The sequence below is a fragment of the Onychomys torridus genome, chromosome 5, assembly GCF_903995425.1.
Source record: "Onychomys torridus chromosome 5, mOncTor1.1, whole genome shotgun sequence".
NCBI classification, from domain to species: Eukaryota; Metazoa; Chordata; class Mammalia; order Rodentia; family Cricetidae; genus Onychomys; species Onychomys torridus.
Genome location: NC_050447.1, coordinates 73,004,176 through 73,026,556, shown reverse-complemented (window position 1 = coordinate 73,026,556; position 22,381 = coordinate 73,004,176). Strand labels below are relative to the sequence as shown.

Sequence of the window (22,381 nt, the reverse complement as noted above, 5' to 3'; positions counted from 1 at the left end):
AGACTCATAGTGACAGAGTTATGATCTGTGCAGCCATGGGAAAAAGAGTTTCATATCTAGTTCAAAGGACTAGATATGACTCATTAAATATGATAGTTGATGTACAGGTATAGACCGGCTGGAAAGTTTTTGAAGATGTATGTATGTATTTGTGTGTGTGTGTGTGTGTGTGTGTGTGTGTGTGTGTGTGTGTGCGCGCACATGTGTGGCTGGTCACTTTGAAGACCAAAAGACATCTGATCCCCTATAGCTAGAGTTGCAGGCTGCAGTGAGCTGCCCAGTGTGGGTGCTGGGACCTGAATTTCAGTCCTCTGCAAGAGCAGCAAGCACTTTTTTTTTTTTTTTTTTTTTTAAAATATGGAACGCTTCAGGAATTTGCGTGTCATCCTTGCGCAGGGGCCATGCTAATCTTCTCTGTATCGTTCCAATTTTAGTCTATGTGCTGCCGAAGCGAGCACAGCACTCTTAACCACAGAGCAAATGTCTCCTGCTCCCCCAAGGGAAAATCCGATGGTGTTAAACGGGATGAAGAGACTGTGTACTATTGTAATCCTACCACTTAAGAGGCAGAAGGACTGTCAAAATTCAAGGCCAGCCTTAGCTACCCAATGAGTTTAAGAATTGCGTAGGCCGCATCCTAAAGTAAGTACTGAGTTCAGAGAGCTTCCTTGTTGGTGAGCACACCAACAGACCCAGAGGGTGGGGTTCCCACTTCCAGCCTATTTTTCAGACTCTTCCAAACCTTGCCCGGATACCTCCTCATTAGGCAGCTCACCGCACTTTCACTTTACATTTTTTTTGGGGGGTTTTGTTTTGGTTTTTCGAGATAGGGTTTCTCTGTGTAGTTTTGAGCCTTTCCTGGAACTTGCTCTGTAGATCAGGCTGGCCTCGAACTCAAAGAGATCCGCCTGCCTCTGCCTCCTGAGTGCTGGGATTAAAGGCGTGCGCCACCACTGCCAGGTTCATTTTACATTTTAATGACATAATTGTATTAGTTACCGTCACATCACTGTGACAAAAATACCTGAAGAAATAACTTAGGAGAGGGAGAATTCATTTTGACTCACTTGTCAGAGTTTCTCAGACAATGATGGCAGGGAGGATTCAGATGGAGCTGACTCCTCATCTTCTGGCGGAACTCTGACGTGGTTGAGGTTTATTTACTGTTATCATCTAACCCTTAGGGAGATTCCAGAAGTTTAAGACCCAGGTCAAAGGCAAAACAGGCAGACACTGAAACCTATGCGCCTGGAGGACACGTTTTTTGGCGGAATTATTGTCTAAGGACACGTTTTTGGCGCTCCTCCCTCCGCCCCCGTTCCCACCACCCCACCGTGGGCGGGGAGCCACAATGAAAGACGCAGGACAAAGAGAATAATTGACTTCTGGGTTTCCCGGGATTCAATCTCCCACCTCTCAACACAAGCTACTCTCTATTCTTCATAGCGACTCCTTTTCCAGCATTCCACGCTAAACTTCCCTGCTTCCGCCCACAGAGCTTTGTCCTTCAGCCAATCTACTGAGCATGCGCTGAACCTAGCCCGCACGCACCTCGCCGGTCCAATCCAAGTTTCAAACCCGAGGAAGATGGGCGTCCCTCAGGGTGGGGCGGAGTCTGTCAGCCTAAAAACGTGTATGATTGGCCGGCCTCGGGGTCCACATTCTTCTGTGGGCAGAGCCTCGCCGGGAGCCCCATCTAGGAAACAGTTCTCCTAATTTGGGAAGTGTCAGGCCGGGAGGGGCGTAGGGTTGGCCGGATTTGGTGTGCGCCTGCGCCGATCGCCCGGACAGGGTGTGTTCCTCCTCCCAGATCCTGGTTTTGGCTGATCGAGTGCATCGCTTGCCACCCGAGTTCCCCCTTGAGGGCTCCCACGCACACCTGCCAGCTGTTGCCCTCTGTGGTGAGTGCGTGGGGTCCGGGCCCTCCCACTCAGGACTCCGCGGTGATGCCCACTCTCCCTTAGACAGTCCTGGAGTGTGCAGCCCTGGCCTCAGCCCTTCCCATCCCCTCCCGCCCCCTACCCTCCACACTCTGGCCATCGCCCACGTGTTTTGTTGTCCCTTGCTACAGAACATGTCTAAGTCACTGAAGAAGCTGGTGGAGGAGAGCAGGGAGAAGAACCAGCCGGAAGTGGACATGAGTGACAGGGGTATCTCCAGTATGCTGGATGTCAACGGCTTGTGTAAGTTTTTGGATGGTTGCTAAGTTTGCTAAGAAACTGCGCTCCTGGGAGGAGAATTTCAGAAGGCTTCCATCCCACCTCTGCTTGTAAATGTCGCTTGTCAGGAACCTGGCGCAGAAAGTTTGCAGCCACAGTTTGTGATTGAGCCCGGTAAACCAGATGAGAGCCTCACAGGAGGTGTGTTGCAGTTCCTTATCAGATGTTGAGGTGGTTTCCATCGCTTCGAGGTTGATTACCCATGCTGTGTCCCTAATAGCCACTTATATTTTTAATTTGGAAGTCACTTTTGACTCTGGGTCATGAGCCAGTGGCACTCAAAAGTTACACGACTAATAAGACTTCTTGTGCCAGGGGTGTTTTCAACATTTCCCCTTCATTATTTATTTCTGGGCCATTCTCCCATTTGCGGTCAGGCTTTGCTCATTCTTGTGCTCCAAGTTCATTATCTTGCCTCCAGTTGAATGTCCTGTTTAATCAGGGTGTTGCTTTGGGCCTTGAGTTTGTGTGACACCTATTTTACTGTGTTAACTCATCTGTAAAGCTCAGTACAAGTGGGAATGACCATGAATTCCATTGCCTGTGCCCCTCTGGAGGGAGGCGGCTCCTTTCCACATCCAGAGAGTTGTCCCCATGTGTGAATATCGATACAGTATTGCCAGAATTAAAAATAAAATTACAAAATCCAAGTTTTTATCATTTTTAAATGTTAGGAACTAACTATGGCATTTAAAAAAACATTTTCTATGTGAGACATAACACTTCTGCAGGTTGAGTGTGACTTTAGACCAGTGGTTCTCAACCTTTGGGGCGTGACTGCTTTGGGTCCATATCAGATATCCTGCATATCAGATATTTACATTATGATTCATAACAGTAGCAAAATTACAGTTATGAAGTAGCAACAAAACAGTTTTATGCTTGGGGGTCACCACAACACGAGGAACTGTATTAAAGGGTCAAAGCATTAGGAAGGTTGAGAACCACTGATTTTGACCCTCATAGGGTTTACAATTGACAGTGGTGCTCCCACATTCCTCGGTGGGACATACGGGGGCTGACTCTGACCTTCCGCAGATCCATTTCATGATTCCAGCATCCAGTCCCTATTGAATAAGCTCCACTGCTTGACCTGAGCAGTCAGACCTTCCTGCCTCCAGTCTGTTGCTTCCTTGTCTTCACCCCTTCCCAACACCTGTAGTCTTTTAACCTAATTGCCAAGAGTCAGCTCAGACATCAAAGACTACGAAAAGCCTTCTCTTTCTACATCCTTCTGTGAAACTGGCCTTTCTTCAAGGTACAGATTACATAGGCTTTACCTGATTCATTTTTAATCCAATAGTCTCTCTTCCTCGTTAGATTCCAGGAGAACCAAAGCTGTGCAATATTCATGCTTGTGTTCTTGAGAATAGTGTCTGGGACACAGTAGGTACTCTAAGATACTTGATGAATGAAGCGAAGAATGATGGGTGAAGTCTGAATTCATGAGAGCCAGAGCAGATCTAACAGTGGAGAACAATGACAGGAGCTTTGCAGAGAACTTAGAGATGGCGGAGAGCTCCCTAGGCAATGAAGAGAGTAAAATCGAGTTTTCTGTGAGTTTATTGTTTGCATCAGGGCACAGGAGGGTGAGTGTTGATATGTCCAGACAGAAATGGAGTTGCAGACATCTTGCATTTGGTGGCCGTTGTGTAGAGTCCTGCTTTGACATAGGTTTTGTACTCTTGGCATCTCGGCCATGTCTTGATTTGCTTGGTACGTGTTGGTCTCTTGTAGTAAGGATGGGTTTGGTGATTTTTGACACTGAATTGGCTGTTGATGATGGAGATACACTCCCATAACTTTGGCCTAATTCTGTGGTGATCATGAGCTTTATTTCAGGTCCCACTGCTGTTGAGAAAGGAGAGGCTAAGCAGAAGAAGGCAGGGAACCTGGCACATCTGTGCCCTGCACATCCCCTCGTTCTCTGCCTATGCCATCCTTCCCCATGGACTGAAGTGTGAGTCTGAACTGGGCAGTGACAGTTTATATTGTTTCGGAACATGAGACTCCATGTAATATTAACAAATGGCAAGAGTAGCTTGGCTCTTTAAATTCAGCTCCATTATCTGTTTGAAACTTTGGCTCTTTCTATAGAAGAAAAGATAGCCACTTGCTTCCTGAAAAAAAAAAAAAAAAAAAAAAGCTTCTGGCCTAACACTGTGGGATAATAAGCAAAGTCATTCTATAATTGCTCGAACCAGAAGCTAAAGGAGAACATTGGTACTTCTTGGAAAGATCAGTGGAGGTCTGGAAATCTCACCTCCTCTGGTGGTGTCGGTTTAAGGAAGGGCTGCCTACACTGACTCCCTGCCTTCAGGTCTCCCAAGAACCTGGAAGATTCTAGAGTGCTCACTGGAAGCCTGTTCCTAAACTGGCTTTATTTATCAGCTCTCACTAGACAGGAGCTCAGTGGTCAAGCATTTGTATAGAGTGTGTGCCATTCTGGGGTTCAACCTCAGCACCACACGAACACATTTAAAGCAGCACTGGGCATACAGTGTGTGGAGCATCCTGTAAGTATTCCTATATTTACTTACTGATGTTTACCTGCTGCTGTGACATTTTGCATGTTAGTATCCCGATTAAACATAGGAAACAAATTAACTTGCACACAGAGAGTGATTGTTTTGTATCCTAAGCTTTTTTTTTTTTTTTTAAATTGCATTTGCTTTAATTTCTTAAAAATTAATTTAATGATTCAACTTCAAAGATAAGAAGAGAGGATTTGTATTTATTTGAAGCATTTGAAATGCCAGTGTTTCTGCTTGGGAGGTTAAGATGTATGAATGGGCACTACAACACTTTTATACTTTTGTTTCCTTAGATGTGGTGAATTATCTTTTTTTTTTTCTTCGAGTCAGAGTCTCATGTCGGCCAGAATGGCCTGGACCTCAGCTCTTTCCTTTTGCAGCTGAGGAGGACCCTCATACTTCCATCTCCCAGATGCTGGGATTACAGGTGTGTACCCCCCACACCTGGTTTATACTGTACTTGAGAAATGAATGGAGGGCTTTCTGTGTGCTAGGCAAGCACTGTGCTAACCCTGTTCCATCTTCAGCAAGTAGGTTAGTTTTTGAAAGATGCTTTGAGCTTATATCAAAGTCTTCTGATGGGTCACATTTCTAAGCAGGAGACCAGTGTTAGATATGTCCTACATTTTTCTGCCAGAGCGTAGACTAGGGACACTCAGATCCTACCCTGGGACATTCTTAGGAGCAAGGGTTTGAAGTTGGCTAGAGTGGTTTCAGATTCTTTGTCTTCCAAACCTCAAGATCCTCATTGTTGGTTGAGAATCAGCTCAGCACCCCCTCCCTCACTTGTACCCCTCCCCCCCCACCCCAGGCTTCATAGGACTGGTTTAGTTTTAAATCCAGGACTGCATTTTGAATGCTAATGTCCACAGAGAGGCTGTGAGGTGAGCCAAGATCACCTAACAAGATCAGTTAGACTTCAGCACCCCGGTCTCACTTTGCTGTTTTGTGTGTTCCCTCTGAGAACACAGATCATTTGGCACCTTTGTGACTTGGGTCTTTATTCTTTTGAAGTTTGCCCTGTTTCATCTTCTAAAGTTCTTTTTTCCCTAACATGTTCTACCTGACAACTTCTTAAAGTTTCCAAGTGTGGTCCTGCCCAGAGCCAAACAAACCAAAACAAACTGTTTATTTTCACCATGGAAATCTTTCCCTAGAGCACTGGTCTTCACCTGCTTGAAAAAAGTTGGGTTTAAGGGTTCCCATATCAGCTTCCAAGAGGCCAAGTATCCCCAACAGTATTCACAGGGACCTTGTAGGGTTCTCCCCCCCCCCCCCCGCTCTCATTTCTTCTATTTAAATCATTTGTGTCTTTTTAATATCTTCAAGTTTATTTTGCAAGTGCTTGAAGCATTTTCAGCCTTTTTTTTCCCTCCAAGGTGGATGAAAATGTTTTCCAGATAAATCTCTAAAAAGTAAGCCATGGGGGGTGGGGGAGATATGTATTCTTTCTAAAGCAGTGGTTGCATAACCACCCTTCAGGAGTCAAACTAACCTTTTAGATATTTACATTACAATTCATAACAGTAGCAAAATTACAGTTATGAAGTAGCAATGAAAATAACTTTATGGTTGGGGTCACCACAGCATGAGGATCTGCATTAAAGGGTCGCAGCCTTAAGAAGGTCAAGAACCACTGGTCTAGAGGGACATTCAAAATAAACAGCCAGGACCACTAAAGCTTGCCTGTTAGACCTGCACTAGGGGTCCTGTTGAGAATGCATGTTGTCAGTCACGGCCATCCTTGGGGCAAGTATCAGTGAGACTCTGAAAGAATGGGCATGTTTTAGCTATAATCTATTCAAATTTCTCATTTTTTCCCCTCCTGTAAGTTGGTGAAGAGGCCCTGTTTTGTATCTGAGAATTGCAGGGGTGCCCATTTCCCTTCCCTCTCCTGCTGACCACTCCCTTTGTCTGTCAACACTGTCCAGAGAATTGATGACTTATCTGTCTAGAGACTCCATTCTTGTGTTACCTCCTCTGAGAGGTGAAGAGTCTCTTCTGGGCTCCTGTGTTTAGTGTGGTGCTGAGAAAGAATTTAAGAAATGAAGAATGTGACTGCTTTTAGGGAAGAAATTTGCATTTGAAAAGTTTTTTTATATACAGTGTATTCTGATTGTGCTTTTCCTCCCTCTCTCTCTCTCTCTCAAAAAAAAAAAAAAAAAAACATTAAAACAAAACAAAACTAACAAACAAACCCAGAAACTCATCGCAACATGGTCAGATACTCCTGGACATAGTTCCTACTCTGAAGTATGGTTACTATACCCAGTGAGAAACCATTGGAGAAAAATGAATTCTTCCTTTGCAAGCAAGTGTAAGTTGAAGGTAGCTTCTTGCTCAGGAGTGGGAGCCTGTGTCCATTCCTTCCTTTCAGTGCTGGGACCTCATTTGGCTTGAACCTGTGCAGACCCTGTGCACACTGCCATAGTCTGCGTGGGTTCTTATGTGCACCAGTGCTGTTGTGTCTGGAGGACACTCTTTCCTTGGAGTCACCCATCCACTCTGGGTCTTACAACCATTCTCCCTCTTCTTCTGCATAGTTCCCTAAGCCCTGAGGGGAGGGGTTTGATGACGACATCACATTTAGGACTGAGCACTCCAAAATCACCATCTGCACATTGTCCAGTTGTGGGTCTCTGTGTTAGTTCCCACCTACTGCAAGAGGACGTTTCCCTGAGGATGGTTCAGCAAGGAACTGATTATGGGTATAGCAGCGTGTCATTAGGGTCATTTTACTGAATGTTCTTTTAGCAGAACAGTGGTATTTGGTTTTCCCTTAGACCGATGGCCTAACCAGTCCCAGGTTCTTGGCCACCCAAGCAGTGTCAGGCATGGTTTCCATCTCATGGGCCTTAACTCCAGCTAATTGTGCTCCTATCACATCAGCCCCTCTCCTAGGCAAGTCACCGTTGTAGGTTGTGGTATTTGCAGCTGGGCTGATGTTTGCCCTTTCTCCTCTGCTAGTGTGCAGAGTACCTTTCATACCATGAGCACTATTCAGTAGGGGTGAAGGCTCTAGGTAGGCGCCAGCACAACTGCTCTATAGTTAATGAGATATGCAAGTGTTCTCCTCAGTGATAGGGTCTTACCATCAGTTTGTAGAGAGCAACCAATAGCCTTGGCAATAGCCTGAGATATTTGTGGGTTTACATGGGGCCCCTTTGCCATAGACTCAGATGTAACCCATTCCTGGCACTGGAAGTTTCACCTGGTGGTATAAGGTTTCTAGTTAGGACAGTGTCTCCCCCATTCTTTGGCTATTCCACTCATTTTTCTTTCATTTATGTACATATTTCAGGAAGCTTCTCTAGTATAATGGCCTTTAGTGTTAGTGTCCCTCCTCATATTCCTTCCCTCATCCCTCTCTTCCATCTCCTCCCTCACTTAATACTCCCGCTCCAGTCCCTCCCTCCCCGTCTCTCCTTAACAATATATTCTATTTCCTTTTCCTGAGGAGACCCGCCCCTCCCTCCAGTCCCTCACTAGGTTCTTAACCGCTCTAGATAGATGGATCACAGCATACATATCAAAGGCCTAAAAGCAGACATCCAATCACAAGAGAAAACTTACAATATTATCTTTCTAGGTTTTCTCACTCAGGATGAATTTTTTTCCAGCTCCATCCAATTAAATGGGAATTTCATAATCCCTTTCTTTAAACAGCTGAATAGTATTTCATTGTATAAATGTACCACATTTTCATTATCTATTCATCAGTTGATGGACATCTAGGCTATTTCTGGCTATTATGTTTAGAGCAGCAATGAACGTGGATGAGCAAATAATGTCTGTAGTAGGATATAGGGTCTGTTGGGTAGATGCCCAAGAGTGGTATAGCTGGATCTTGAGGTAGATCTATTCCCAGCTTTCCAAGGAGTTACCACGCCGATTTGCATAGTCTGTAGTGACCGTACAAGTTTGCACTCCCACCAGCAATGAATAAGTGTTCCCTTTTCTCTGTGTCCTTACCTAGCATGTGATGTCATGTGTTTTATTGATCTCGGCCATTTTGACTGGTGTGAGATGAAATCCCAAAGCAATTTTAACTTGCATTTCCCTGGTGGATAAGGATTTCAAATATTTCTTTAAATGTTTTTTGGCTATTTGTGTTTTATCCTTTGAGAATTCTCTCCTTAGTTCTGTACCCCGTTTTTAAAATTGGGTTGTTTTCTTGAGATCGTTTTATACTTAGTGAAGAAATTTAGGGGCGTAGCAGTAGACGGTAATCAGGGAAGATGAGCAGCATCTGTGTCTCTCCATAGAGGTTGCTCTCAAAGTTTAGAGGGGTAGTTCACAACCATGAGGACAAGATGGAAGTTCTAAATGCTTGTATACACACACCCACACCCACACATTATATATATGCCATTAAATACTGTAAACATTCATTTAGATAAGGAATGAAGCTAAAGAGAAGATGTGATCTTTTGGGTATGACTGGACTAGTAACGGCATTTTCTAGTAACTGTTTGATACTTCGGCTCCAATGGGCAGTGACTTTTTGTTTTGTTTCGTGGATAGATTGTCTATGGAGCCCAGGCTGGACTTGAGTTTATGGTTCCTCTGCTTCAGCCTCCCCATATGCCGCCATGCCTAGCGGTGGTGCCCTAAGAATCTTATTTATTTATTATTAGTTACAAGCTGGGGTAAGTAGACAAATCATTAGGCTACTCTGAGCCTTGGTTCCTCATGTATAAACTGAGAATATTTACTCTTTCTTTCCTAGGGCCTGCAGAGTACCCAGTATAGCACTTTGTATCTACCCATTGTATATACCCAGTATATATAAAGGGAGTCCTTGAAGAGCAGTGCCCAGTGTGAAAATGCATTTAGTTGATAGCTGCCACTTAGCATATGCCATTTTAACTAATATTTGGAAACTTGCCAAGTTTTTAAAGTGTATTTGTTATTCTCAACAGAACCGTAGCCACAAACACATTATAACTAAAGTCCTATGAATGTCCCACATTTATAAATGTATTTACTTGTATGTGTGTCTGTTTGTATGTGTGTATATATGTGCATGCACTACAGCATGCATGCTACAGGACAGTTTGCTGCAGCTGGTTCTCACTTCCTACCATGGAGTCCCAGGGATTGAACTCAGGTCCTCAGGCTTGGGGGCAAGTGCTGTTGTTATTCACTGAGCCATCTCCTTATCCCAAGCTCTTATTTTTAAAATTGTTCTGTGGTTGTGTAAAAAATTACAGCAATGTTTATGGCTTGGAAGTATAAGGGATGGTTCATATCTATTGTTTTTTTGCTCACTGGTCCTGTTTCTCACCATCCTGGCACTTGCTACCCCATTCCTCACCGCGTTCAAAATCCCCGGAAGTCGGATAGCTGTGCAATGTGTGCCATGGTCAGAAGCAGCTGTGCCCTCACACTGGCAAGTCCAGAGCTGTGATGGTCCAGGAGCAGATGGGGGCAATGAGGGCCATCCACGGGACTTTAGCTATGATGTGTTTGTGGCTCAGGTTCTGTTGAGAATAACAATTGCATTTTAAAAACTCAGCAAGTTTTCAACTATTAGTTAAAATACCGTGTATCGTGTAGCAGCTGCCTACTGAATGCATTTTCATGCTGGGCACTACTCTTAGGGATTTCCATTATTTTGAATCTTTATCCAGTGATAAATTAGTATGTACTGTATTAAGACTGTACAGTGTGCTACTGCATAATAAAGCAGATTTCCCCATAAAACATCATGCCACTCACCGCTTTGCCATTATACCAGCTGTTAGAATGTGAGTCGGTGTTAGAAACAGTGTGAATAATGGCTTAAAGTAACCTTTGATACATGTCTATGCTTTCCTGAAAGAAAGCCTTGTTCTCTGCATGTTAGATCTGCTAAGACACTGAGAATGCTGGAGGTGTATCATGCCTGAGAAAGGCCTCCTGCATTTAGGTTAGGGAATTGGCGCAGGTTGACTTACATTCCATTTTTCAAAGCAGAAGAGGTAGTGGCCGAGGAAGGGTCCAGCTGTGTTACAGTTTGACCAGTAGAGGTCAGTGTTGAGCTGCTTCTAGGAAGCAGTCTCAGCCCTACAAACAACAAAGATGCAGTTTCTCCTTGGAAGTCCAAAATGGGGCGTTAGCAGTGTTCATTGCTCTGAGGCATCTCCACCTGGCTTGTAGGTGTCTGTCTTCCTCCTTTGTCCTCAGATGGGCTTTCCTCTGACCGTGCACACTCCTGCTGTCCCGTATCCAGCTTCCTCTTCTCTTGAGGACAGTGGTCAGCTTGGATCAGGGCCCATCCAAGCACCGCACTTCAATTCCGTTAACTCTGTAGAGATCCTCTCTGCAAATAGTCTTACTCCAGGAACCTAGAGGTCCAGGCTCAGGCAGGGATTTGGGGTGCATGATGCCACCTATGCTGTCTGCATTAGAGGTTCTCACTGAAATGCCCCCGAGAGCTCTTCCTTTCCTGACACAGTTGGGTGCATGGGATCTTTGCCAGACGTCTACAGATGGGAGGCTCTGTAGTCCACAGCATCGAGGTAGTGAGTGTGGAATCGAAGCTTGCATCTGAATGTTGCTGGCACCTTTTCTCTTTGGTACTGTGTTATATTGCTTTCCAGCCTTGCATTGCCAAAAAGTACCAGGCCTGGACGGATGATAAAGAGAAGAAAGCAGCATATTATCTCCCAGGGCTGACTGGGGCCGGCCCACCCACCTTTCAAGGCTTTCAACTTAAGTTTTCTTTTGGTTATTTTATTTTTCTAAAGTTTACTTACAGTATATTTTGATCATATTCTCTCTCCTGCCCCAATTACACTTAGATCTCTCCATCACTAACCCGGCTTCATGCTCTTTCTTTCTTAAAATGGGTTCTTTCGTGTGCTGGGGGGAAGGGATCAGGGTTATTGGTCATTGAACTTGGGGCCTCCTGCATGCCAAGTGGTCACTCTGCTACTGCACTGTAGCTGTAGTCGCTTTCAGAGTGTTTTATTCTTAAGATCGAGCCTCAACAAGTAGCCCAGGTGGCTTGGCCTTACTCTGTCACCCAGATAGGCCATGACCATGTACTGTGCTCTGCCTCCGCCTCCTGAGAGGCTGAGATTAAAAGCCCACCTCACCATGCTTCGCTCAGTTTCATAGTTCCTACAAACACTGTGTTAGGCTTATAAAATAGTGCCTCCAGCCAGCTCAGCCATTTGGGTTTATACAGTTGTTACAGAGTGTTGTGTGGAGAAAACAGAAGCAGTATAATCTCCATTGGAGCAGAGCCAGCTGGCCATCCCTTGCTTTGGGGTTTCCTGAGAAACCATCAGCCCTCACTGAGTTTGATGGCCACATGTGAGATGTTTATTTAATAATTCATTGTGTGATAACTTTTCCTATTGTATATCTTAATCCATTTTTTTCTCTCTCTTTCAGCTTAGAACATTAGCTTATGATATTCTATACATTAAGGTGCTAGAAAAGACCGTGCTGGGGAGATGCTGGTTCATGTGCTGATAGAATAAACCAGAATGACAGTGAGTCCTAATGACCTATAGCTCTTGAACAGCGGTTTGTGACCCCTTTGGGAGTCTAATGACCTTTTCACAGAGGTCACCTAAGACCAGGAGGAAACACTGATATTTACGTTATAATTAATGACAGTAGCAAAATCACAGTTATGAAATCGCAACAAAATGATTTTATGGTTGGGGGTCACCGCCACTTGAGGAGCTGTAGTAAAGGAAAACGACATCAGGAAGGTTGAGGACCCCTCTTGAAGATCTTCCTGTTCCCATACACTTCTCTGTGTTCTCCAGGCTCAGAATAGTTTTCAATATTAAAACCTGAACAGGGCCAAATGAGTGGTATGTATGGTCAGATCACATGTCTCATTGGAAAGGGAATTTGATTTCTGGGTGAGTCGAGAGTGGACATGACTCTGAGCCATGTGAAGAGAAAAGGGGCACAGGAGAGGGAGAGCGGCTGCTGACCAAGAGGGGCAGCCTGGGCCGAGAGCCTGGCCTGGATTGTAAGTGAAAGGACCAGATGACCCGCAGAGCTGGATTATATAGGGAAGGGCTCCCCAGCTCCTGGGCTGGAGAAGCTTAGGGTGGGAGCGGGTATGCCATCGATACCCTCTGAGGGATGCAGGGGGACCTGGCCACCAGCATCTGCTTTGATATGTTAAATAGGTACCTCAGCCATTTGTCCAGGGGTTGAGACCTAGTGGATTCTGAGTTTTCCAGAGATTATCATATAGACTTCAATAACAGTTTTTCTATGTTAATGTATTTTTATTACTTTTAAAATTATCTCTTCTGTTTTTGAGATTATCATTTCTTCTCTTCAAACTCACACATATACACGTTCTTGCTTTCTTTCAAATCTGTGGCCTTTTTTTCATTAATGGTTACATACATGTATGTATATGTGTGTGTGTTTATATTCCTAAATACACAAGTACAACCTCTTCAGTTTGTACGTTACTTGTATGTATGCTTTCAGGGCTGACCGTCTACAGTGCAGCTCCTGAACCTAGGGCTCAGGGGTCGTTAAAGAAGAGGGGGCGGGAAGACTGTAAGAGCCAGAGGACCAGAGTTTGCTGTGAGAGTGTTTCTCCTAGTGATGTCAGAAGCCAGACCCGTGAAGTCTCACCAGCATGGCTGCCTAACCATGAACCGAACAAGGACAACAGTAAGCGTGCTAACATGGAAAGGGGAAAACCCAGGAGGCCTCATCCATAAACAAAAATACTGCAGGCAACTGAGGGATGCTGAGAGTGGGAGACATAGTCTTCTCCAGGGAAGAGCACGCCAACTAGTTATTCAGTGCCAAGTGGTCAGCCCTGAAAACATTTTCTCTTCCAGCTTGGAATGTTTAAGTTTTCAGACTAGGTCATATATTTATTTAACATATGTATTTGTTTTCTACAAATTCTGCCTTTTGTTAAAAAGATCACATGCCAAATATATATGCATATGTGTATATGCATATTGTGTCTGTGGGGTGTGTGTGTGTGTGTGTGTGTGTGTGTGTGTGTGTGTGTGTGTTACCTCCCTAGACAGTCAAGCTGGCCTGTAACTCACTATGTAGCCAGGCTGCCCTCAAACTCCTGATCCTCCTGCATCTTCCTCTGGATGCTGGTATTACAGGCATGTATCACCATGCTTGGCTTTGCAGTATATTAAAACATGCTCACATTTATCATGTGCCACTGTGTAAACTCTCTTACAGATTACTTTTTGAACTCATGGTCCATGTAATGATAGTGATGACTGTAGTTAGAGTTTCCCTCCCTGGCCCAGTCAGGACAAATCTCTCTTACCCGCCAGTCCCAGTCGCTCAGACTCAACCAAGAAAGCACACAGAAACTTACATTGTTTAGAAACTGTATGGCTGTGGCAGGCTTCTTGTTATCTACTTCTTCTATCTTAAATTAACCCATTTCTGTTAGTCTATACTTTGCCACATGGCTTGTGGCTTACAGGAGTCTTTACATGTTGCTTCTCATGGCAGTGGCTGGCGGTGTCTCTTTCCAGCCTTCTACTTCCCAGAATTCTCTTCTCTCTTGTCCCGCCTATACTTCCTGCCTGGCCACTGGCCAATCAGAACTTTATTTACACAGAGCGATATCCACAGCACTTCCCCTTTTCTTTTTTTTTTTTTAAGGAAGGTTTTAACTTTTACATAGTACAATTACATATAACAAAACAATTATCAAGGAAGAATTACAGTTACAATATTAAAGAAGATATCCTATCTATCTTATGTTTGTGAGTCTAAGGTTTTATATCTAACTTATCTTTTATCATAACTGAGGAAATTATAACTATCTAGCCTTCAACCACATCAAAGACCTGAGAAGGATATAATATTACCTGAGAACCGGGAGAAGGAGGCAAGCATTTTTCAGGAGCCTTGCAAGAGTAGACAGAGTCAGCTGACAGCCTGGACAGTCACCTAATGTTCCTTTGTAAAGTTGGGGCATTTGTCTTCAGCCCACAGGGCTAGAGTCTCTTGGTCACTTCTCTCAGTGTCCTGTAGAATGTCTGGCAGTTTCCTCTGTGAAGCAGGAACCTAAAGGACCATTTTGTCAAGCAAAGTTTAGTGGTCACCTTTCTATGGGTCCTGCATGTCCAGTTGATCAAGCAGTCCAGGCAAGAACAGTTTCTTGCACAAATGGCTATTTTTGCCAAGGTGAAGATAAGATATGAAGTGTCTTCAATACCCATCCTCCTCTCTGAAGTATTTTACAGGAGCAGACATGTCGCACTGTCCAGAAAGTCTAAATTTTAAAAGTATTTTAAATGCCATATTCTGTAGGTCTTTGAAGTATTTGAAGATTACGTATCTATCTGAAATATCTCTATGTATATCTAGAAGACTTAACTAACATGGCTACGAGTATGATTATCATAGATGACTAATTATTAATCTATTTTTAATTATCCATTTCGATTTAAAATGAGCTATACAAACATAATACCTTAAACACGAGTAGAAATATACACACAGTATAACAAAATCAACTGTAAGCTTATATCAATAGACTAAAATCTATACCAATGTAAAACATTTTAAATGAGTTGTTGCTCTTTTAGAAGTAAGTTCATTAATCTACCCTTTCATCCTATCGTATCTATATCATATCCCCTTTTTATCTTTAGAAAGAGATTGTATTTATAATCAACCTGTTTTAAATAAAATAGTGGTTTTTCTCTGTCCCACACCAGAGGGCTCTTCTGATTTGGGACACAAGAAGCTCTTAACCTTTTTTTATAACAATGTGCTTGGGTTTAGAGAAGGAGCGAGCCAATTCCATCTCCAAAGCCAGCTGGGAATTTGGGCGAAGTTTTTCTTACTACTTCCTGCTGGAGGGGGGCGCTGTATCTTATGGGGACCCAAGAAAATTTTAGGATTATGGAGTAGTCCATCAGGGTAAACCTCTGAGCCAGTTGCCTTGAAACCATTCTGGATGTTGGATCATCTAGGCCGTTGTGTCATTGGAGACCTTTCAGGTGATCTTGGCTGATCAAACCTGATGTATCTTAATCTGGAACAAATCCACAGCCTCTGGCTTTCTGTGGAAACAAAAGCAGAGACTCTTTTCCAAAGCAACATATCCTTATATCCAAATTTTGAAGTCAAGGTGTCTTTAAAATTTACATATTTGTTTAACTCAACAGCTTTTACAATCAAATCTTTTTCTGCAGTTAAAAATCCCAAAGACAACACAAGCCAGTTTCTCTGTGTAATATCCATCTTTGTAAGATTGAAACGCTGCTGTGGCTGCTGGCTCCGCCCACCTCAGCTTCCCAACATGGCGGTGGTACAGTTTACCGCCAGCTCTGGGTCTGGAGCCATGTGTACCATCAACTATCAGAAGCAGTTCTATCAAAGTAGCGCATTTTTTTTTTTTTTCAGCTCGCAAAGGCTAAATCCACCATGCAGCAGAGCAAAGTGCCGCTTGTAGATTCCTCATTCCCACCACACTGTAGGTCAGACACACACACCAGGAACCCGCCATAGTAGCTCAAACCAGCAGGCTGCGGCTAACTTGAGAGAGACAACTAGGAAGCTGTTTTTAGCTCTGTTTTAGAATCTTTTTTTCTCAGGTTTTAGGTGGAAACTCTTGCCAACACGTTGGGCGCCATTTGTAGTTAGAGTTTTCCTCCCTGGCCCAGTCAGGAAAAATCTCTCTTACCCGCCAGTCCCAGTCGCTCAGACTCAACCAAGAAAGCATACAGAAACTTACATTGTTTAGAAACTGTATGGCTGTGGCAGGCTTCTTGTTATCTACTTCTTCTATCTTAAATTAACCCATTTCTGTTAGTCTATACTTTGCCACATGGCTTGTGGCTTACCAGTGTCTTTACATGTTGCTTTTCATGGCGGCGGCTGGCGGTGTCTCTTTCCAGCCTTCTACTTCCCAGAATTCTCTTCTCTCTTGTCCCGCCTATACTTCCTGCCTGGCCACTGGCCAATCAGAACTTTATTTACACAGAGCGATATCCACAGCAGATGACCCAGTTAATGGCTGAGGGAACATGTTGCACAAGCCTGAGCAGAAGCCAGTCTGTGGGAAGGATTTGAACCCAGGCCTCCAGAATCTAGGGGCCACAGTCCTGGCTTTCTCTGTTTCCTTGTCCCTCCGAACTTTTCGGACAACTTATGTACAAACTCCATGGAGGAGACAAAGATAAATGACTAATTGAGCAAGTGAGCTTCATGCCTGATGCCAAGCTGGTCCTGCCTGGATGGGCTAGTGGCTTCCTATCCATTTAGGAATGCATTCCCTACCCATCCATGTTCCTATCATCTGAGCTGAGGAAATCAGAACTCTTTCCCCCAAACATTTGCAAAAGATGCTGGCATAAACACCTGATTAAGGACTTCGCAGGCTCTGTGCATTCAAGGCGGTACAATTCCAGTGTTCCCAACAGAGGACAGCACATTGGCAGCATCTCAGGAGCACCCCCGCCCCAGTCACCATCCCTTCAAGGGATGAGAAGCATAGATGAATGCTTCCGGCTTCTGTGTATACTGTGGGGCAGGGAACAAAAGGGAAGAAGATAATGTCTTATGCCCTTCAGTGTCAAGATCCTCTAATCCAATATGCTTGTTAGTATGCCTGTATGCTTGTCATTTGTATGCTGTCGGTTGGGGACACCATTGGTTCAACCAGCCCATAAACCAGTTCACCACCGATGGGCATTTGAGCTTTGGTTTGGATTTGAAATGTCCCCCAAAGGTTTAATTCCTGTCCTGGCACTTTTGGGGGGTGGTAGAAACTTTAAGATGCAGGTAAGCTCTATGAGAGGCAGTTATTGTGACATACCCTTTAAGGGGATTTGAGTCTGCAATCCTTTCTGCTTGGTTTTGTTTTGTGGGTTTTTTGTTTTGTTTTGTTTTGTTTTGTTTTTGTTTTCGTTTTTTTGAGCTGAGGATCGAACCCAGGGCCTTGTGCTTGCCAGGACAGCACTCTATGACTGAGTTAAATCCCCAACTGTCTGCTTGGTTTTTATCTCCTAACCAGGATCTCAGCAGATTTGCTCTAACCTCAAAGCAACAGCCTGCCTTAGTCACTGTGGAGAGACACCATGACCAAAGCAACTCTTTTAAAGGAAAACATTTAATTGGGGACTCACAGTTTCAGAGACTTAGTCCATTGTCATCCTGGCAGGGAAGATGGTGGCATTCATGACACTGGGGCAGTAGTTGAGAGTTACATCCTCATCCATAGGCACCAGACAGAGAGAGACTGAGCATGGCTTGGGCTTTTGAAACTTCAGAGCCACACACCCCTCCCCTACCCCTCACCCGGGGACACACTTCCTCCAACAAGGCCATACCTCCTGGGGGCCATTCTTATTTCAAACCTCCACAAGGGCTGAGCGACCAGGAATTGAAACCTCCAGAATGTGAACCCAGATCAACTTATTCTGGAGTGTGTCACATCAGTACAGTAACACAAAGCTATCTACCACAGGTATTCTCCAGGTAGGGCTGTTATAAACAGTGCTGCTGTGAGCATATGGAGATACGTTTTGGTGAGCATATGCGTGCACTTCTGTTGGTTAAATACCAAGGAGCAAATTGCTGGGTGGTGGAATGTGCATCCATATGCTTTTGAAAATATGAAGTGCGAATCACCAAGCTAGGGGAAATATTTGAGAAGTATATGGCGGGCCCTCACTGAACACTCTTAATGTATAGTGTGTTTTAAATGGCACTAGCCAGGCCAGACAAGGCTCTTCCTGGAACGTTGACCCCTTCCAAGCAGCTTTTTCCGCGTCTCGGACCCCTCATCTGATCTATACAGGAGGCTTCCAAACATGGCTGTATAACAGCGTCACCTGGGGAACCACTACCAAGAACTATGAAGGTCTCGTGTGGCTCCAGCGTCAGGTTTTGCATTGAAAAGTAAGTTTTGTTTCTGTCCAGCCTGGTCTTGTCCTAGTTACTGTGACAAGCTCAGATTATTCATGTGGGGAGCCTCCTCTAGTTCTCCAGTCCTTTGGACAAGAATGTACTCTTTAGTAATTTCTGTGCGTTCCGGAGTGGCTTAGCTTCTTTCCCTCTTGCTGTTCTAAAACACCCAGATAAAAGCAACTGAGAGGGGACGCTTTGCTCCGGCTCCCTGTCCAGGTGGCCGGAGCTTGAAGCAGGGAGCACATGGTGTCCAGGGTCGGGAAGCAGAGAGCTTTACATTTTCTGTCCTATTCAGTACAGGACCCCAAGGAATACTAGTCTTGTATTCTGTCCTATATTTCATTTTAATAAATGTATGCATTTTGCTTTCATTTTCCTTTTTTTTATATTTCAAGTTAGTTTCACTATAAAAATTTTCCACCTTCTGTTGTCTCCAAAAACGTAACTGCTCACGAATAAATGAGCCCTCCTCCCCTCTGAACCTCCCCTCTACTGGGTCTCTAGATTTCTGTCTTGCCCAGTCTTGGTTCTAGGCTCTGTCTTGATAGGAAGCCCGTGGTGGTCATTTTCCAGGTCGTGGGCTAGACCGGCCCCACCCCTCAGCTCTAAGGGGCCTTCCTGCTTTGGGAATGGATAGCCCTTCTTCCTTTCAGCGGCTCTTCTGTCCGTCTGCTGAACTTCCGACGGTGTTTGGTTGGCTGTCACGCTGTTCTCTGGTTTGTAGATACTGGTTTGTTTTTCCTTCAGCACACCCATACTGAGGTCATTGATATCATGTACCTTCCTGTAGTTGGGAATTTGTAAACTGAATTTTTGTAGACTTTCTTTGTTTTGTTACAATTACAATTTTCTTTGCTTTATTAGAATAATTTATTTGTGTATGCACATGTCCATGTGTATGAGTCAGCGTGTATGTGTGTGTGTGTGTGTGTGTGTGTGTGTGTGTGTGTGTGTGTGTGATGGCTGGTGCTGATGGTGTGGTACCTTTGGAGCTCAGAGGACAATCTGCACTACCTGGCTGTCTCTTTTCATCATATGGGTCCTGGGGATTGTACTTCAGTCATCAGGTTTGGCCTCCAGCACCTTTACCTTTACTCCTGAACCATCCTCTCTGTTCATTGTGTGTGCTTAAACGTGCAGACTGAACTTACACAATCAGGCTTGTTAGCAAGTGCCCTTACCCCCTGAGCCATCCGACCTAGTTACTGTGTGGGTTTGAACACAGAGACAGACAGTCCTTGAGATGTGTTCTTGTGTTGTTCCATTTTCCCAGAACTCTCATTTTGTTTTCAATCTAGCAGAAGCAGGAGATGGTTGATGGGCTTTCCCCCTACTGCAGGCCCTGTGTCACCCCCAGCAGGCCCTGTGTCCCCCCCAGCAGACCCTGTCACCCCCCCAGCAGACCCTGTGTCACCCCCCCAGCAGACCCTGTGTCACCCCCCCAGCAGATCCTGTGTCACCCCCAGCAGACCCTGACACCCCCCAGCAGACCCTGTGTCACCCCCCCAGCAAGGACCGTGTCACCCCAGCAGACCCTGTGTCACCCCCAGCAGACCCTGTGTCCCCCCACAGCAGACCCTGTGTCACCGCCAAGCAGACCCTGTCACCCCCAGCAGGCCCTGTGTCACCCCCAGTAGACCCTGACACCCCCCCAGCAGACCCTGTGTCACCCCCAGCAGACCCTGTCACCCCAGCAGACCCTGTACCCCCAGCAACCCTGTCACCCCAGCAGACCCTGTCACCCCCAGCAGACCCTGTGTCCCCCCACAGCAGACCCTGTCACCCCCAGCAGGGGTCCTCTGTCACCCCCAGCAGACCCTGTGTCACCCCCAGCAGACCCTGTGTCACCCCCAGCAGACCCTGTGTCCCCCCCAGCAGACCCTGTGTCACCCCCAGCAGACCCTGACACCCCCAGCAGACCCTGTGTCCCCCCACAGCAGACCCTGTGTCACCCCCCAGCAGTCCCTGACACCCACAGCAGGTCCTGTGTCACCCCCAGCAGACCCTGTCACCCCCAGCAGGCCCTGTGTCACCCCCAGCAGACCCTGTGTCACCCCCAGCAGACCCTGTGTCACCCCCAGCAGGTCCTGTGTCACCCCCAGCAGGTCCTGTGTCACCCCCAGCAGGCCCTGTGTCACCCCCAGCAGACCCTGTGTCACCCCCAGCAGACCCTGTGTCACCCCCAGCAGACCCTGTGTCACCCCCAGCAGGTCCTGTGTCACCCCCAGCAGGTCCTGTGTCATCTCCCCTCACTGCACATGCTGTCACCCCCGCCCCTCCCGACTGCCCCTCCCGACTGTCCCTTGTCAGACTCTTGCCCTAAGATCTGGGGACTGGACTCTGGCATCATCCACTCGGCCTCCTGCTCTGTAGCACAGGTTCTCTGCAGTGAGGTTTCCTCCGCCCTTCTCTACTTGCTGTGAGATCTGTCACTTGGAGTCCAGGGTGCACTTTGTACACAAGAGCCCCATACGTGATGGCTTGAAGAAAACAGAGCTTTCTTAGATATCGGAGTCTGAGGCAGCTGTCGGAAGTCAGTAAACATCTCTGGTCATCGTGGCACTCAGGGACCTCAGGTTCTTTCTAGGTCACTTTGTGTGCAGCTTGGGGCCACTGGCCGGCCCTTGGCGGTCTTAATCTGTTAAGCTTTTGGATGTGGAGTGTCTCTGTTTGTAAGGGACCTAGATCACCTGCCTCAGTTTCTCTTGGCAAGAATTCACTATGCAGTCCCCGGATATGTTACCCTTTGTGCTGTCCCATGGTCAGTGCCTCAAGTTATTCTGATGTGAATCTTATATATCTGGGAGATTTATCTAGAAGGGCCAACAAAACAGGATTCCTAGAGTCCTTACATGTTGGCAAACACAGATCTGTGCCATTTCACTGGGAAGCCAGTTTTACTCAACTTTTTGAAACACTGTAACTATGTTATCCTGTTTTCTTGGGCAAGTTACTGCTGTCCAAAAGCCTGATGATAATCTCATTTTATTTCGTATGTAAACCACTGTTTTTTTTTCCCCTAAATGCCGAGATTTTTAACATTTTTCTTTAAGTCCGATTGTATTAGACTCTGGTGGCTGCTATAACCAAATACCACAAATGTGCTTCCTTAGAACATCAGAAATCAATTTATTCCCAGGTGTGGAATCCATAAATCAAGGTATCCACAAGACCACACCCACCAGAAGCTGTAGGGGATGGAGCTGGGTATTGGTGTCATCACCAAGTAGTTCAGCCTCCCTCTGAAACATTACCACAGGTGGGGAGAAAGGTGAGTCTGGGTAGGGAAGACAAACTGTGGTTAATCCTCTCACTCTGCTGCTCACTGTCATCCTTTTGAAGTTCGAACCTTCACCTCTCTAGAGAAAATGAGATTTTTTGTGATTCTTCAAGGACTTCTAGAGTTGACTGAAGGAATGAGCTTTTTTAAAATAGAAGTTCCTTGTGGTCTGAATTAATTACTTTTCATTGCTGTACCTAAAATACCTGGCAGAAACATCTCTAGGAAGGAGAGCTATTTTGGCTCACGATTTCAGAAGTTTTAGTCCATCGTGAAGGAGAGTTCATAGCACGAGGAGCAGCATGAGGCTGCTCACACCACAGTGGTGCTCAGAAAAGTAGGGGAAAATCTGGCCCCAAGGATCCATCTCCTTAAAATTCCACAGCCTTCCAAAACAACACCAGCCACTGGAGACCAAGTGTTTGAACATGTGAACCTGGGTGGGATATTTCATATTCAAACCATGA

The 22,381-nt window shown here is 45.4% G+C and overlaps 1 protein-coding gene and 1 non-coding gene across 2 annotated transcripts in view; one reads left to right on the top strand and one right to left on the bottom strand.

Annotated features, from left to right (window-relative positions):
- Positions 1-351: 351 nt before the first annotated feature.
- LOC118584972 lies at positions 352-458 on the bottom strand. The gene has a single exon (XR_004945128.1). It is a non-coding gene; the product is annotated as a U6 spliceosomal RNA (small nuclear RNA).
- A 1,265-nt stretch (positions 459-1,723) lies between these two features.
- The window catches only part of Rsu1 (Ras suppressor protein 1), a 194,488-nt gene continuing 173,830 nt past the window's right edge, over positions 1,724-22,381 (top strand). Inside the window, exons 1-2 of the mRNA XM_036188038.1 lie at positions 1,724-1,901; positions 2,072-2,183. Coding sequence (XP_036043931.1) covers positions 2,075-2,183 — 109 coding nt within the window. The 5' untranslated portion in view covers positions 1,724-1,901; positions 2,072-2,074. The remainder of the gene's footprint in view (positions 1,902-2,071; positions 2,184-22,381) is intronic.